The sequence below is a fragment of the Bombus fervidus genome, chromosome 9 (genome assembly GCF_041682495.2).
Source record: "Bombus fervidus isolate BK054 chromosome 9, iyBomFerv1, whole genome shotgun sequence".
Classification (NCBI taxonomy): Eukaryota; Metazoa; Arthropoda; class Insecta; order Hymenoptera; family Apidae; genus Bombus; species Bombus fervidus.
The window spans coordinates 7,798,023-7,815,900 of NC_091525.1; the positions used below are offsets into that span (position 1 = coordinate 7,798,023).

A 17,878-nucleotide genomic window follows, 5' to 3' on the forward strand; every position below is an offset into this window, starting at 1 on the left:
GTGGAACCAGTCGATGAATTAATTCACATTTAATTTGAAAAAGACAAAGAAGATTAAATATCGTCACTAAAATATTATCTTATTAACGGAATAGGATTATTTATATAATACGAACAGATAAAATAATATTAATAAAATAATAATTAACATTATACGATGGTTGCACTGCGAATGTTTTTTGCGTACATAAGAAATTCAAAAGTATACAAAATATATAAAATAGACTGCTCTTTATAATATCTAACGGGTGAAACAAACATCTATATATATATATATTTTTTTTTTTTGCTAGATTCATAAAAATAAAAAATCGTTTAACCATCTGCGAACTGACGATAATAGTAAAGTCATACTACCAGAATATCATTAAACGTAAACTCTTCCTATTAAAATATCGTTAAATATCACCTGTTCATTATTTTATACGAGAGCTGATTTTCAAATCATAAGTTTGTTATCGATGAGAATCGATAAGAAAATTTGTTGATGAGAATCGGGAAAGAAAATTTTCATCGCGTTTCACGCTGAGTTTTTCCGGTCCGATGAACCGCGTATCTAGATATCAAGTACGAAAGAACATAACAGCGTTCGGAATCCGGATGACGGGATGGGATTTCAAACGCTCGGTGCCAGATACATAGAACGAATTCGAAATGATTTCGAAACGTTTCGTCGTAAACGTCGCCTCGTCCACGCCACTACCGTTCGACACTCCCAGTTTCTAATCTCGTCTAATCTTCGAGGATCTACCTGTATGCATGCGCGTTCAATCGATCCGGGTGAAACGAATCGATTCGCCGTGTGTACCATTAGCTGTGGTGAACACGACACGGGAACGCGATGAAGATGGGTTACGCGTTACACATAACTTTCTGCGTCAATTAAACGTTTTGCGCGTTTAACGTTACCACGATGAACGAAGAAATGGATTTATGCTTTTGTCATTTGTTCTTCCTATATAAATGTAACCATCGTATATGCTATATACATGAGAATTATGTATATTTCTATACACCACCAGCCATAAGCGTTAGGCAGTATTTCCTGATATTTAGTCCAAATCGGATGCTTTTCGCTGCTTCTGTTCTCCAGTTATTTTATCGTAGACGTGTTATTTCATTCGCGTTACGCGTATTTCATAACGTCAAATATTAATTGAAATACAATTTGCAAACATAATAGGCAAACATAACGAGTAAGTATCGCGATACGTATAGCAAGCTTGTATATTTATATTTATACATCGATAGAAAACTTTCCTAAGAGATTATCGATAAAAAATGAAAATTTAATGCCGTGTGTAACGGAAGCTTGGTTCTGTTGACACCGTCTAGTTCCCTCGTGTTTCCGGGGAAAGTTAAAATTAGATCGTTGTATATGAAGTGGCTGAGAAATCATTTAGAATTTATTGACTGGAAGTGTTCAGTGTATATATCGATCGAAGATCGCAGGAAAAAATCATGATTATCTACATATTTCATTGTCTATAGAAAGTTTGTACATTCAACACGCTGGCAACTGATTGCTAGAACATATTAATGGAACCTTCTATTTATTGGATTTTGAGATTAAGTGTATGATTTTGTCATTTCGTCGAACATTTTATAAGTATATAGACCGACTGTCATAATATTATTGAATTTTTAAAAGATACTTGGTCATCGTTTATTTTAACTTATTATTATTTGTTTGATAATTTAAGAGTGCTAGTAGAAAACATCGTAAGCGCCAAGGAACAAGATTTCCAGGAGGAAAAGGAAATTTATTCATCAATGTAGTCCAAATTCATGGAAATGGAAAGTGTATCTGTAGAAAATCATGTACGTGTCACCTGTTAGTTACAGAGAAAATTCAATGTTCCGTTGACTCGGATAGATGGCATAAACAAAAGCCAAGAAACAATGATCTAATATTTATTGGCATTATCAATAAGTATTTAAGAAGGGAAATAGCGCTTAAATTCTATACTGCAGTATTATCATTGGTATGTAGAACATCGTCCAATAAAAAATCAATTTATTTCTCTAAGGTTCATACGTACGAAGCTAGCAAAACGTTCCTCCTTTCAAGCATAATATATTAACTGATATATAATTCTGATGCAGTGCTCGCATCAGAATTAAGAACTTAGTCGTTTCATCCGCAATAATTCAATGATCGGTCTTCTTGGCTATTTCTGTGAATCAACTGATTGCGTTCGATACAGCAGAAATTCGCTTAAACCACGCGAACTGTGGGTGGTTTCGGGTGTTAGAGAAACGGCGAGCTGCCGCTAAAATACCGGTTTACCCTTATTGTCATCCCACCGTGGAATTATACCCCCACGTGCACGATTCGTCTCACCGGTGGCCGTTTTACCATTAATTATTATTTTTTGCAAAACATCCGGTCATTACGGTTGTAAAGCGGATAGAAACGAAATAACAGATCGGACGCGTGCGACACGGGCCGCGTTAATGGTCGTGACCGGATTGCGTTAGTTGAAACCTGCGTTTAAATTCAATACGTACCTCGAGGTGTTGTGTTGTGTCGTTTCGAGGTTTCTACGCTTTTCAACGGACAGCCAAGAACAAAAGGAATTTCTAGTGAATCTGGCATAAGTGGCAGGTTAATTTTTCACCGAGCCTAACGATACCGAGAAACTGGCCGTATGGTCTCGCAGCCTCAGCCGAAGATTTATCGTGCATTTTGCGTGTGCAACAGGCTACGAGTATTTTTAGGTGTAAACCCGGAACGCATAACGTTATTACAATCGGCTATCTCGGTGTGTGAGCGTACGTAGGGTACTTTATTCCGCATTATCCGAAGCCATTGTTCTTGAACGGCAATCGGGCATCGTGGGATCAGCGAATCATCCGTTCGCCGATGATTTCTATCCACGGAAGTACACGATCGACGTTGTACCAGTATTTTTGTTAAGGAGACCTCTTTATTCGACTAGTTCGGCCAGACGATTACGTGGCAAACGATATTGCTCGGCGTCGAAACTCGGGAAAAAGACAGGTTTCAAAAGAGTCGAGCGTTGAAAAGTGGGTGGGGGGTTGTCGGACCTGGTAACGAGCGTATTCGAGTCGCCTATTCCCGATGTAATTGGACATTAACGGCGACTCCTGATGTAATGCGTTTCGCTTCATTTCATTTCGCTAAATCGGCCGACGAGAGTGCCAGCTTCTTGATGATATCTGGATTATCCGTGTCGTGTATTCGTTCAAAGATTCCACTGCGATATACAACTCGTAACACGCAGATATCTATACGGCCTGATAAAACGTACATCTTTGCGTGTATCGCTTACTGCAGTATGTGAACACTTTGGTCGATTTGTAGCAATAGTGCGCAATTTTAGCAGAGTGTTGAAGTTGTGATGAATTAGTAATTAGGAGGAGATTATTAATACCTTTTCATGGAATCGCCAAAGCATAAATTTAAGTTCGATATTTAAAAATCTAGCGGTAGTATATCTTACTGTCTGCTATTGTACATACTACTACGTGTATTTACTATATAAATATCGCTATGTAGCTGTACCGATGACGTCAGATGTTTTCCTATTAGTTTAGGAGAACCTTCTTAACCCTTCTGCATTCTTCAGTCATTTTCGACCTAATATTTTGTTCCCAATGTGGCCAACAGAAGAAAGATCTCTCCAGTTCGAGACAAATATGAGAGAATCGCTTCGTTCGCATACGTAGCTTTATACGCGATTTCTTATACGCGATTTCCAATTCTAAATTTACATGAAATATTTCCTCGATAGTTAGTTCGTACAAAATATTTTCAACGCGTATGATTCTTGATACGTTATCTTCCTCTGGTAGCTGATAGAAATAGTTGTTAGAAAAACTTGCATCGTATCTTGCACGAACGCAAAATCATGGTCGATTAATCGTTTCCTTAACGATTTAAACGAATCATCGCGTCTTTTACGAAGCCAGGAGGTGTCCTACTCTACCGCTGAACGAAGGATGCGAGTATATTCGCAATACAAAAGGACGATCGACTTGGTACAATCCCAAAAGAGACAAAATAAAAGTCCAATAAGACTCCGGTAGGATGAGCCACGAAGAAACGAAGCCAAAGGTTTAGAGACAAGCGTTAGGATCGAGCCACGGCCCATATTCAAAAGTCTCGGCTCCAACCGTGTAGGTACTTCTCTTCTCCCTTCTCTCTGTCCGACGTTGCCGCGCTCGAGTCGCGCTTAACCGAAAACCAGGTGTCTTCCGTAGCCGGCGCGCGTACTGTAACTCGTTCTCCACCCACCGGCGGATGGGGCGAGGTAAGCAACGGTCCTGGAACCTGTTCCGAACCGTTTGAGAGTCTCTGCCCTACCTTGTCCCGTCGTCCATCCACCTTCGTCCCCTCTCGCCTCGACGACTCCCTTTCCCCCGTGCCACCGCCCCCGCCGCCGCCCCTTTTCATCTTACTTTTCTCTCTTTTCCCTACCAGCCGTCCCTTTCTTACGCCGATCTCCTTCTTCGTTGCACTCTCAGGGATTCACGTTCGCCAGCCGGCGTAATATCACGCACATCATCGTCACGGCGATGTGTACGCGTGCTCGGCTGAAATCGACGGGCCAACGAAGACGTTCGCGCGACGAGAAGGACGAAACTCGCGCATAGAACGTCCGCTGGTGCGACAGAGATGTATCTGGTGGAAAGCATCGGTAATAGTCGAGCGAGGAACAGGGAAAGGCGAAAGAGGAACGAACACGATCGAGGGAAAAAGAGAAGATGAAAGAGGAGAGAGGAGAGAGGAGGGAGAGAGAGCAGGAGAGGAGACGATGTTCGAAGCGTGCAGGAGAGCAGCGAGGAGGGGAGAAGGCGCTGGCAATCAGGGCGAATGGGGTACGGCACACGCCACACGCCATCATAATGGAATAATGAGGCAAAGACGATAGCAATCGCGCAAAGGCTCCTTTTCCGCGCGACACGTCCGTGCCTTGGCGCGTTGATGCGCGCGACCGCGCACGAGCTCTCTGGAACGTCGTGGACGAATTGAGCGAATCAGAGCCACATCCGATGAGGTCACTTTGGCTCTCTCGGCTGCTGCAGGACCGCGTCAGACTTCTCTTGCCTTGTCCTGTTTCTTTCTCTCATTCTCTTTCTTCGTCTCCCTTCGTCGTCTTGTTAGATCTTACGAATTCCTCTTTCCTTTCCCTTTCTCCATCAGCCACGCGAGATATCCCTGATAGTACAGACGTTTAGAGCTGCTTTATTTCATCGAACCGTGTTCGTCGATAAGATCACCGACGGGAAATTGAGAACGAACGTGAAAAGTTCGAGAACAAGAAGATGGAGGATTTAGATACGAGTTCACGTGATTCGGCCGTTTCCCGGCCGATGAAGAGATTTTTAATGGCCGTGATAACGAGTTGAATGAGAGGTTACGAGCATCCAGGAGAGACCTATCCGCTCGCACAGGGAGGTGGAATCTCGAAGACGACGCGAGGAGAGGCAACGTCAGAAGAAGTAAAGAAGCCGTGGCACGTGACCCCAGAGACCGGCAGAGTCAACTCGCTCAAGTAGCCGGGCTCTGCCCTTTGACCCAACCGACAATTTCGAATTATGTCTCTCCGAGAGAGCGGATATACTCTCGTCAGGGACGTCTTGGCCGGGAGGTGGCTCGCTTTGCTCTTCTGAACGGTGCTCCATCCACCGAGGGAACATCGATCAACTGGCACACGAATTTCAAACACCTTTGTCTTCGCCAAATATCGATTCACGTCTATACGAACGAAGGCGAATGACGAGAACGAGAATGTCAAACTCAAGAGGATCGTTAATCACGTTTGAAATAAAAGATTTGCTTTCCGTCTATTAATTAGTCGTACTATCCCCGAAGAACAATCGCGGTAAATTTTATTCAAATTTCAGAACACACTGAGAGAGGCGAGCATCTCCGTGTAGAGAATGGCTCGTGCCAGCCGACGGAGAATCCCTGGAGTCCGCGATATGCGCAGTTGTTCTTCCCTGAGGAAGACAAATGATCCACTCGGACGCGAGACAGTTAGCGTATCCGCGGGGAGGCTTGAACGTCGTCGACGAAAGAGAAGAAGAAGAAGAAGAAGAAGAAACAGAAGAAGAAGAAGAAGAAGAAGAAGAAGAAGAAGTTGGAGAAGAAGAAGACGAAGAGGAGAGGAGGTTTGGTCTCTCCTTCTTCGTTCCTCTGTTGCAGAAGATGAGCGCGCGCCTTCGGGCAGGCGGACTCGTTCGCTTGATCCCGTGCCATTACGATATTAATGTAATGCCGCTAAAAAGGTGTGTTTGCTCGGTTAGGAGGAGAGGGAGAGGCGAGCCGAGGCGAGGATCGAGCCCACGTAGAATAGTCTCGCCAGATATGGCGTGTGCCTGTGCCGCGGCCACCACCACGGTTATCGTCGTCGCCACCATCGCCGTCACCGTCATCGTCCTCTTTGCTCGTTCTCCGTTGCGGCTCTACACCCGGCTGATCCCCCTGCCGGTTTAAGGAGAACGATTAGACCAGTCGCGAAACGGGACCTGGATCGACATTTTTTTCTTCGCCTCAATTTGGTCCTTGTTTCTCTCATACACGCGCGTATACACGACTCGTTCAACGTTCTCGATCATCGAGAACGCGCCTCGTATCTTCGGACTATCTATTGTTCCCGCGGTATCGCTACAACGGACCTGTCGGGTCGAAATAACGCCACGAATCTTTTGTTCGTTTAAAAATCGTACGAACGCCCGAGGGTACACCGGTTAATGGAGAACTCGGTTCGCAGCGAACGCGGAGAGGAGGGAAAAGGTTCTACTCGAGTAATCGAAGACCGAGAAATTATAGTGTCAGATATCCCTTGTTGCTCGCCACTCGTGGAAATCATTATCGTTGGATTTATGATTCTTTAAACGATCGATCAGGTGAGACGCGGCTGTACGTGTCGGTTCTTCGTTTCAGTTTCATCGTACACGCCGATACGATACCGCTGAATTTTCGTCCCGCCTCACGGTGACTGTTCTCTTCCCTCCGGTGTCCGTCGTTCTTTCCTTGTTTCGTTCAGTCACGGTCGCTCGCGACCTCGTATCTTTATTCGGTCATGGAGGCAACGAGAGCGGTTGCGTGTATATTCACACCGGTGATCGGTACGACGACGCCGACGCTGGTCGTCGCTGAACGTTCCGGGGGGAAGTTGCAACCCTTTTTAGCTAGAGGGTATACACGTCGGAATAGTCGTTTTGACATAATTGCGAAAACTGGACTGACCTGTTTCGATACCTCTATGCTCGCTGGAGGACATCTTCTGCCGGTCTTATCTTTCGAGCATCGCATGCAATTCTGCTTCGACGTAATGATAAAATTGTCGCGGCGCAGAACGAGAGGGAAAAAGAGGAGAATAGAAAGAGTAGGAGAGATTAAGATCGAATCGTATCGAACGTTGTGTCTGCTAGCGCGAAGGACGTCGTTAGCTTTTACAGTTGCAGCTACCACGCTCGTAAACGCGGTCTCGTTACCGGCCACTGCGCTAGGATTCCATGTTTGAAATTTAATGGCTTCAATTAAAGAATAGGATCTTTGCTTTATGGGAACTCGCGAGGGACATCTCTCCGTCTTATCTCCATCTTAATTCACATCGAATGAGTTTATCTTTTGACAGATTCTCTTCGCCCGAGCTATTTCTAACTCAAAGTTTTCACAGACCGTGGCGAGGAAACGAGTCTGTCCATGTGGCGAAGGAAGTCTCGATGGTGTCGTTCAAATGGTATATTAGCGACCAGGCTAAAAACGCGTCTACAGTTTCCGAGTGTGTCGCTTTTCGCTCGAGCATCGCTTTTTGCGGTTTCTCTTCCCTTCGTTTAGCCCGAAGACAGAGCATCGCGCTGCCTTTCAAACCGTAATACGCGTGACGCGCTTCTGGCACGCGTCGAAACCTGCACTTAACGAACCACTTGTGCCCCTAATATTACGTGCCAGCCAAGCGGATATTTATCCCTACGCGCGTAAAGATAATGCATGCGAGGCTCGTGCCGAAATACGCGTCGCTCTCATTCGCGCTCGTTGCCATCATTTCTCCGTTATTCCATGTACAAACGAATCTCTGTATCTGTAAAATATTCAGAATTAAATCCGTCGATTATTATATTTGGAATTATAACATCTTTATCTTTATCTATATTTTCTCGTAGACAATCAGTATGTATGAAGATAGACGCTGCATTAGGCTATGATCAAAGTGCGAATGTTCCTTCTTTCCTCGTTTTAACGTTTCGTCGCGAGAAGCAGCTCTTCCGATGTAAACGAATCATTTTCATTTGTATGTACATTGTACTTTTATTAGCAATCGTATTCTGTGGTACAATGGTGGTATCTTAAAGAGCTGCTGGTATCTAAAATCTCGTGACGAGGACTTTTGCGACGAGTAGATCTTCTCGTAAATGAATATACGAACAGATCGCTCGATGGCCGTTTAAACTAAACGACAACGAACGAACGCTTGCTCGCTTGTTCTAAACGCAGCTTTACGAATGAACCACCTGAGAATCGAAATGCGTACACACATAAGAGTCTATGTGTATTACATATTCGATTGCTCTCGAAATGACAGTTCGTCAGAACACGCGCACCCGCCGTAGCCTTGTCCGGCTAGGACAGAACAAAGACGAAAGAAATTTGAATATCCAAGGACCTCTTTATTCCACGAGGATGCTTTTGTCCGACGGGAGAGACGAAGGATCGACTAGTCGGAATCGAAGGGAGGAACGAAGCGTGGACGACGCGGGGGCAGCGTGTTTACGGTAAAAGTCATCCAACCCGGGAGAGTATCGACCTCAACCTTCTCCTCGCGCGGTCGTCCCTCTCTCTGGACGCTCCAATTTCAAGGTCGCGACGCGTGGCAGACCGGACCGAAAATTTCCGCAAGATTCCCGTACTTCCGGCGTCGAAATCTGCCGTGTCTGTAACGACGCGGGATCGGGTAGGTGGTTTGGAGGCGCGCGAGCGAGCAACGAAAGGAGATAAGTCGAGGCGAAGTTACCAGGACGAGCGCGAAGCCGAAGAGAAATGCGAAAAGAGAAGAAGACGAAGAAGAAGAAGAAGAAGAAGAAGTCGAAGAGGAGGGGGACAAGTATGAGGCAGAATGAGAAAGAGGAGGGAGGAAGAAAGAAGCAAAGAAAGACGCGCTCTCTCTGGCGTGGGGGTGCGCCCACGCCAGTGACGTCACCCGGCGAACGTTGGCAGTGTTACCGGCGATGAACGCGTTGGTGTTCAAACCTCCGCGAGAGGAAACAGGAGGGAAGAACAGAAGGGAGAGAAAGAGAGATTTCGTAGCGCGCGCGTCGAGGAAGGGAATCATCGCGCGAGAGGAGCAAGAGGAACACACAGGAGGAGACGGTGTACGAATAAGCGAGACAAGGTTAGAGGCAAGATGAAAAGTAGGAGAAGGAAGGAAGAAGCACGCGAGGAGACAAGTCGAAGCGGGAGGATCACGAGTGGAAGAAGAACGGACGAAGAGGAGAGAGATGAAGGTTGGCGTGCTGTCGCGATGAAGAGGGGCGGCGGTGAGGCGGGAACAAGGGCGGGGGAAAGGAATGAATGGAAATCGCGGAGAGACACGCGGGAGAGACGGATGATTCGAAAGGAGCGGAGGAGACGAAGACGGTGCGCGTTGCCGTGTGCGTTTTAAAGAGAGGAGTAAAAAAAGAAACGTCTCGGACGAGAAGAGGAGGCAACGGACGAGGATCAGGGCGTCTCGAGGAAGAAGGAAAGGAGGGGAGGCCCGCGTATAGGTGAGGAGCGTGTACAGTATCGGGAGTATGCACGGGGTGATGTTGACGACACGTGACGCCAGCGAATCTCGTCTCGCCGGTCGCGAGGATCGCCGCCGCCGTCACCGCCACCGCCACCGTCACTGCCACCCGCAGCAACACCACCAGGAGCACCAGCAGCCGCGGCAGCAGCCTCCTCGCGCGCTCTCTCCGCGCGCGCGAGCGCTCTCTCGAGGCGACCGACCACTTCCCGCGCGAGCCGCTCTTTATTAGTCTACCGCGGACCATCGCGAACCCCTTTGGCTGCTTCGCCGGCTCCAGCATCCACGAACTGTTCCTCGACGTTGTACGAGTTCCTAAAGTCGTCGAGAGGAACGTCGCTGGTGGACCCCTTCGTCCAAGGAAAAAGAAGAGAAACGAACTCTCTCGGGGAGAGTCCGCCGGTGATCCAGACCGGAAAACGCTCGGTGAGCGACAGAGACGGGCGGGCGGCGGCAGGCTGGTCGTACGGGAGGAAGGGAGAACCGACTCGGTGTGGAAGAAGAGGAGGAGAAGAGGACGAACAGAGCGAGAAAGAGCAGGATCCACCAGTGATACGATACCGGGCAGCACGCGCGCCGGTACGTCGGTTTATCGGGCGCGAACTACGAGCGAACCTTCAACTTCCGACCGTAGCGCGGAATTGAGAACGCTCCAGTGTCAAAGTCGTCCTGTTACTCCATCGAGGCAATAGTTTCTATTGGATTTCTACGAAGACGTTGACGGATCGATTACGACACTAGGTCGACTGGATCCGCCGTAATACGTTGGACACTTAGGAAGTTTGCGAGTTTCGGATAAAGTTTTGGGCAACCAGCAACTCTGTCGCGGAAAGATTTCTCCGACGCTTTCTTCTCCTCCTGATTAACAGGGAGAAATTTGATCCACCAGTGCCGCGCTTTCTACCTGTCGTTCGAGTGGCCGAAGAAACAAGAAAAGAAAAAAGTATCTTTCGACGATTCCGTTGGAACACCGCCCGCGTGAAAATCTCTCTTTATCCGTTGTCCCCGAGAGTGGAAACGCAAACATCTCGAGCGGTGGCTGTCCGCTGGCCTGTCCAAACGCTTCCGCGAGTGTCCTGTTCGTCGAACGAGGAACTGATCGATCGCGACAGTGATTTCGTTGACGTTTCTCTAACAGCGACTTCCTGCGGCCGGTTGTCGCGTCGAATCGCTCCGTTGATCGTCCGTCGCGCGCACAGAGACCGACCGGACGCGACGGTGACGCTCGCGTCGTCGGTGACGTCGTGACATGTGCGATAGCCTGGCCTCCTCTTCGTTACCACGCTCGTGCTCTTTATCGCGGCTATCGTCCTCGTCCTCGTCGTGGTCATCGTCGACGAGAATAAAGGAGTACAGGGTGCCGTCGGTGGTTGGCGAGCAGCGGATAGAAGGCAAGAGGAGCGAGAGCACGTGGACGACTGGCACCGCGACGAGGGCCGGCGGCGCGACAGGTTGAAAAGATGCTGGCACTGGCGATGCGCCGCGAACACACGACCGGGCGCAGCAATTACGAGCCCGCGAATCCGCTCGCGGGTTTCGACCACTTGCAGCATAACAGCGGCAATCCGTTCGCGGTGGTGCCCTCGTCGGAGGGCCGGCTACGCGAAACCGGCCCGGAGCCCGACGGCGAGTTGCAAGAATTCGTAGACATCGCTCAGGTACAGCAGCTCCTGCAGCAGCAACAGCAGCAGCAACAACAACAACATCAACAGCAACAACAGCAACAGCAACAGCAGCAACATCACCACCACCATCATCAGCAACAGGTGGCGGCCGCTGCGGCTGCGTCCTGTATCTGGGGAGCGGTTTATCCTCCGCCACCTCCTGCACTCGGATACCATCATCACCACCATCACCATCACCACCCACCGCCACCACCTTCAGGTAACGTTATCGCTCGGTTTGACACCTTAGTAAGTCGAGGCCTTTTAGGATTCATTTCACGTAGACGATTCCAGGAGGTGTCTCCTCGAAGATAGAAATAGCGAGCAGATCACGGTGATTTGTCACCACTAAATCTAGAGTGCAGAGTCTAGAACCTCGAGCGTCGAGTGGTCCACGATACGGCTACGTGCTTCTTATCGGGAATTTCTTTATGGATCGAATACAACGCGAGGATGGATACGCTCAGCGTAGGCATAGCTGCGCCTGAAGACAGTTTTTCGTAGGATTGGATCGCCTCTTGGTGCGCGGCAACACGTTGCTACCGGTATTGGCGCCGATCTAAACACTCGGTGATAATCGATCTTTACGAGCGACACGTCGAAACCTGTATTTCAAGACCGGCTATTAAGTTTCTTGTCACCACTCGAATGTGGCTCGAGGGCCTTCGGGTGTATCGCTCCAACGTCGACGGTGTTGGCCGCGAAACGTCGAACCGCGGGCCCCGTTAAGATCCTGCCGCGATTAACTTCGCCTCTGTTCTGAAATATACTATGAATTCTCGTTGGCACCGCGGATTTTCTCGTTCGTCGGACCGATACTCGCAGACAGAATGTTTCCTTTCCATTGTCTTATCGTGGACCGGTAGACGAAGTGTAAGAGATATTCTCTTTTAATTTAACGACAGCCTGGAATCTTCCGTGTGATCATATCGATGACAACGTCGATGGATCCGAAGACTCCAGCATGGACTAATGGCTTTTACCTATTTCTCACCCGACTGTATTTTACGACGAGGCATCGAGAGCAAAAGTGGACTAATAAACCGAGTAATTCTCTATCGCGGACATAATATTCAGTGTAACTAATTTCGTTATGTTATGTGGACTTGATTTGGAAGAAACGAGTTCCTCCACTTTTATGCGATTAACCTGTTTTCAACGAGAATAATTTTGATGTAATAACTTCTGTATTTATGAATCTTTTATTCCTTAATGTGTCACATCGTCTCTGGTAAAATTAAATTATATTTATACTTGCGAAGACTGGAATCCAATCGTAATCCGTCTTTATTTATTCTATAATTTCGGTTCTCTTCTATCAATTTCTAACTCTATAATCACAGAAATGTTTGATTCAGCAACTACTCGGTTAATAGATTTAATACATTTGTATAAATTGACGCAAAGGAAACTCGTATTCAGAAAACTGTAACTTCAATTTTGCTCTCCGATGTCTCAAATAATCGCTTGCACCTTGTTCCGCTTCGCTTGTCAAATGCAAAACGCTCTGCTTTTTTTCGCGATCTTCGCTGGTGACGGGTATCTTCGATTGGCGTCCGAACAAACAACAAGAAAAAGAACGATGTATCGGCGAATGAGAACGCGCGAACGCGAGCGAAAGATCAACGCGATGTTGCCGTCGGACCGCGACAACCGCTTGCCCGCCATCCATCGAGAAAGATTTCACTGACAACGAATAAAAGTCGTTTTAATCATCGACGGTCAACGACAATGTTGATTGTTATTTTATCGAATAGACTGGAACACAAGGGTGAATATTAAGATTATTGCTGAACGAACAGCACGCTGTTGGAGATAAGATTAACGATAACGTTGACCGGTGATTAATTACGCGATTAACCCTTCGGACGTAGCTGTCTATTGTTTGCGAAGTGTGAATATACGTGTTCTAATTTTACAAACGTCGACGACTGCATACCGTATAGGTACTATGAGAAATAAGCGCGTTTAATGTTGCCCGTTATATCTTTTTTATCGTCAAACGCGTATAGACTATGCTGTGAAAAGGACAGCAGATTAATACGGCTGTGGTCGAGGTGGTTGGTTAAATAAAGAAGTGGAACTGTAAAAGGAAAGTATCGATACTTGGTGCCCTGTGTACGATAACCTGATGAAGGATTTTCATTTATAAACGAACGCGAAGGTCATTTACGTCTGAAGATAGAAGAGAATAGATTCTAAGATACAGAAACATGTTAAAGTTGAAGTACGAAAAAGTGACATTTTCGTAGGTTTCTCTTCATTTCTTCGTTGGACATGTAAACTCGAACGTCTGATCGATCTCTTAATTACTTAGCTCGCAGTCGCGAAGATTATGCGATACAGCATGTGATACATGAAATGTCCAATTTTTATTCTACTGATTTTCAAAATATCCTCAATTGTTCTCTATTGTTATCTATGTTATAGATATGTAATTATTTTTAAGATTCGATGAACAATGAGTATAAATATAAAATTCAATATAAAAATCTGTATAAATCCTTAGAAATCAAAGGTTTCGTATACCTACAACCTAATAGAAACAAAGATAATGAAAACATCGATAGAGTCAAGATCAAACGACATAAACGTGGAACAAAAACGTACCAGAATACGAGTGAAAATACGGTAAACGTGTTTTAAGATGTTCGTGAAGCGCACATTTCTGACATTAAAGGGCACATACGTTAGAAACTTGAGAATGACAGCTCTAGGTAGGGTGACACTATATACCCGATCTATATGACTGGTGCTATAGATATACGCGTGCAGACATTAGGGGTTGATGCGAAAGATAGGAGAAAAGAGGTCAGACAGCGCGGTCCTCGATCTTCCGACGCGCTGTAATGTCATTAAGGATGCCGACCGTGACGATTAATGAAAGAGGCTCGATCGTCAGTGGCGTAAAAAAGCTAGCGAAACGAGCTCGGGCGTGAGCGTGTCGTTTAAAGACAATGGCGAGAAACGCTGACTGTGGCGAGAGGAAAGGAGACCTGCGAATCGTGATTTGCCTTTCAGTTTAAAATTGAAATAAATCTTTCATATACAGTACGGATGTTCGTTCATAAGTATCAGTTCAAGTTGAAAGCTTTGCGCTGTTTTTTTTTTCTAATTATATTATCGCAAGTTTGAAAAGCATAGGAAAGATACAACGTGTTTAATTTTGTTCTTGGCTGGGAAGCAACTTTGAAATTTAGAATATCGTCGATCGATCTGTTTAAACAAGAATCTCCCTCTATTTGATTTTGAGATTAAATACAAGTTGATCCAGCACTCTAAATATCTTCAAAATATCGATTATCATAGCCATTGGTCTTTTTACGGAAGTTTCTTCTTCATTGATTTATCATTTGTTTTTAAAAAATGTACAATCTCAAATCTAGGAGTTTCCTCCCTTTTCAATTAAACGAGCAGTTTAAGAAACCACAGTTTGTGATCTTCGTTTCCATTGTAATTCATTTCCATCGTAGCGTGTGTCCTGTAACGTAAAATATAAAATACATTGTGGTAAAATTTGTTGGAATTTTCCAATAAATGCAACGAGTAGGTTTCCTAGTATTCGTGAACAGCGATGCACTTTCGTCCATTCATATTTTCGTCTGCTTTCGAAAGTTTCCTCATCGACCTTGATCTTTCGTGATTTACACTTTTGGGACGATTTTAAAGGAGAATCGGAAGGAAAAGTAAGGGTGCGATCGGTGATGTCTTTTAGGAGCAATTTGGGACACTCGAGCGTAGTTTATGTGTAGTGGCTTCGGTAAACCGAAGGGTCGACGCCGTCGGCCTGAATTCGTACGAAAAGAAAGATTAGAAACCCAAACGATCCCCCTCCGAGAGGAAACGATTAGAAGAGCGCTGGACGATTGTTGCTGGACCACGCCTAACCTTTCCCTCGTACATAAATAGAATTATTCGTTTCTATATGGAGTTTTTGATATGTGTAACACAGACGGGAATCTTCGCTCTGAATCAATCTGAATTTTAAATTGGTCGAGCCTTAAAAATTCTTCCATAAGCTTGCCATCTTGATAGTATAATACGTACACTGGATCTCATAACTGCTTGTAAGTATAAAACCACCGAAGAAATTTCAACTTTTGTACGTTTATATATAAATCTTATTTTATTTATTAATTTTGATAAAAATCCAAGTATATCACGCTTGAAATCGTATTTGAGAACAATTTATCCTTCTCTTGCCCCCAAGAAAGGATCGGAAAGATTATCGGAAAGGAAGACAAACAGTAGGATAGTCGTTCATACTTGTTTCGTTATAGACTGCGGATATTTATACGCGTTTATATTTTTAAGGAGATAATTTAAAAAATGAAACATACACATTGGTGGAAAATTGTTTCGCGTACCAAATATTGTAACGAGTACACCATACTTTGGATAATTTCTATGTTTCTACGTATCATGTGCGCTCTGTACGTTTTGCATCTTCCAATTTCCTAAAAACGCGTAAAAACCAGCAATCCATTCGTAGCTATAGAACCTGCGTAACAGAATATTTTACTACAGCAAGAAATTGAACTTTGAGCTCAAGATACGATAAAGTGAAATTTGTGACAGCAGCTTTCGTAACCGTTCAGTTTTGCATATTTCTAATTATATCTTATCGTTGCTTCTAATTACATCTTACATTTCGTGCTCGGGTAAGAAGCAACAATTTGTTTAACATTAGAACTATCACATCAGTTAAATTGACTGTTTTTACAATTTTATTTTAAAATTCCTACTTCATGTTATATTTTTTTTCATAATGATGTAATGACTTTCGCAACGATGATTACAAGAATAATATAATGAATTTTATTTTGTTTTTTGCGTATTCAAACTCAAAATAATTTTGCATCAAGGCTACTTATACCAACACCAATCAAAATGACCGGTACTTGTCAAAGTGTAAAAGGGTCCTGCAATCTGTTTATCGAACCCCAATTAACCAGGTTTCTCGTTTTGTACAACTTCCCACTCGTTTTTTAAATTTTTACCGCGTATCATTCGATACGATGATATCAGTTATCAGGAAAATTCCGAATCGATCGCTACATCGCTAGATGATAACACTAGAAATACCACACAAATCAAAATGACCGGTTCTACAATTTTATAAATGTATCAACCCTCGTTTAGGGATCATGATCGCAGATGAATTAATAATACCAAAAATATACTACATAACATGGAATTCCTTCTGTAAGAAAGCAATAAATCAATAAATATAAAAATATTCCATTATTAAGTATTTTTTAAAAACCAGTTATTTTCTTCGCTGGTTTTGGTAGAAATAGCTTCGTGTTAACTATCGGTAGTTCTAGTGTTAAATGATATTATAGTTACGAGACGCAAACTCGTATGTTTCATTCTTTCTAGTCGTTCATCTGGTCGTTTAATTCTTGCGGTTTGAAAAAGTTGCATTCAAGTTGGATGCGTTAACAAGTGGTTGGTTCGCGAAGGTTCGCCTCCCTCGATGCGTTTGAACCCTCGCTTAACCCCTTCGTTATGTAATCGGCGCATTGAGTGTGGCAGACCTTCCTGTCAAAACCAACCGACCTCGACATTTTCAGTTCGTTAAACTGTCACAGTTGTCTTCTTCGAGTTCCAATACTACCATCTGCCTACACAGTTTCAGCTACTTCATTGAACTTTTTCGAATACAATACGTACAATATGTTCATAGAACGAGCCATCATATCCTTATTACGAGAATAAATTCCTCGAGTTTGAGAACGGTCGACTCCATAGTGCCATTCACAATTTCCCAGCGAGTTCGCAGGTAGCCAATGGGAGACGAGATTTTTTTCTCATTCAGAATCAGTGACGGGACGAGACGTGCGGGCAGCAGCTTTCATAGATCATTGTTTAAAGTGTCGTGGCTTTGTATGGTAACGCGAAGTAAATCGTACGTACACTCCTGACATTTCGTTATTATTGTACGACCCATAAGACAGGAAATCGTACATCATGCACGAACCTACGGTGGGCGGGTAAAAGGGAACGAGTCACCTTCTTCTCTCGGCTCATTGGCGTTCCCCGCGATGTTAAGTGTTTATACGCCCTCCGTCTTTCCCTCTTTCCCTCGTCTGGAAACAGTAAATTCTTCGCGAGCCAACATTTTTCACCGGTTCCTTCGTTCTCATTGAAAACGTTCGATTTTCATGTTACAATGTACCAACGTACGATCGATTTATACGTAGCAAAGCTACGAATGTGAACAGATTTCAGATGTAATCTGCTGTGAATTTTGTAGAATATATTTTTCTGTCTTTGTATCTTTAGAAAACTTCATGGTTCGCGAATATATTCGAACTCTTGTTGGCATCTTTTTTAAAAAATTTGAAATTTTAAAATTCGATTACATACACTGGAAAAGTTTGAAACAAATCTGAAAATGTACATAGAAGTCGCGACATATTTAGCGCAAGTATATTTTTCGCAGAGATCG

The 17,878-nt window shown here is 44.7% G+C and overlaps 2 protein-coding genes across 6 annotated transcripts in view; both read left to right on the top strand.

Moving 5' to 3' along the window:
• Adar (adenosine deaminase acting on RNA) overlaps positions 1-17,878 on the top strand; it is a 115,469-nt gene that overhangs the window by 69,498 nt on the left and 28,093 nt on the right. The window lies entirely within an intron of this gene.
• The window catches only part of LOC139990786 (uncharacterized), a 36,383-nt gene continuing 28,093 nt past the window's right edge, over positions 9,589-17,878 (top strand). Inside the window, exon 1 of one of the 2 annotated variants that reach the window (XM_072010294.1) lies at positions 9,589-11,644. In XM_072010294.1, the coding sequence (XP_071866395.1) occupies positions 11,221-11,644 (424 nt within the window). In that variant the 5' untranslated portion in view covers positions 9,589-11,220. The remainder of the gene's footprint in view (positions 11,645-17,878) is intronic. The other variant, XM_072010293.1, reaches the window with a different exon arrangement.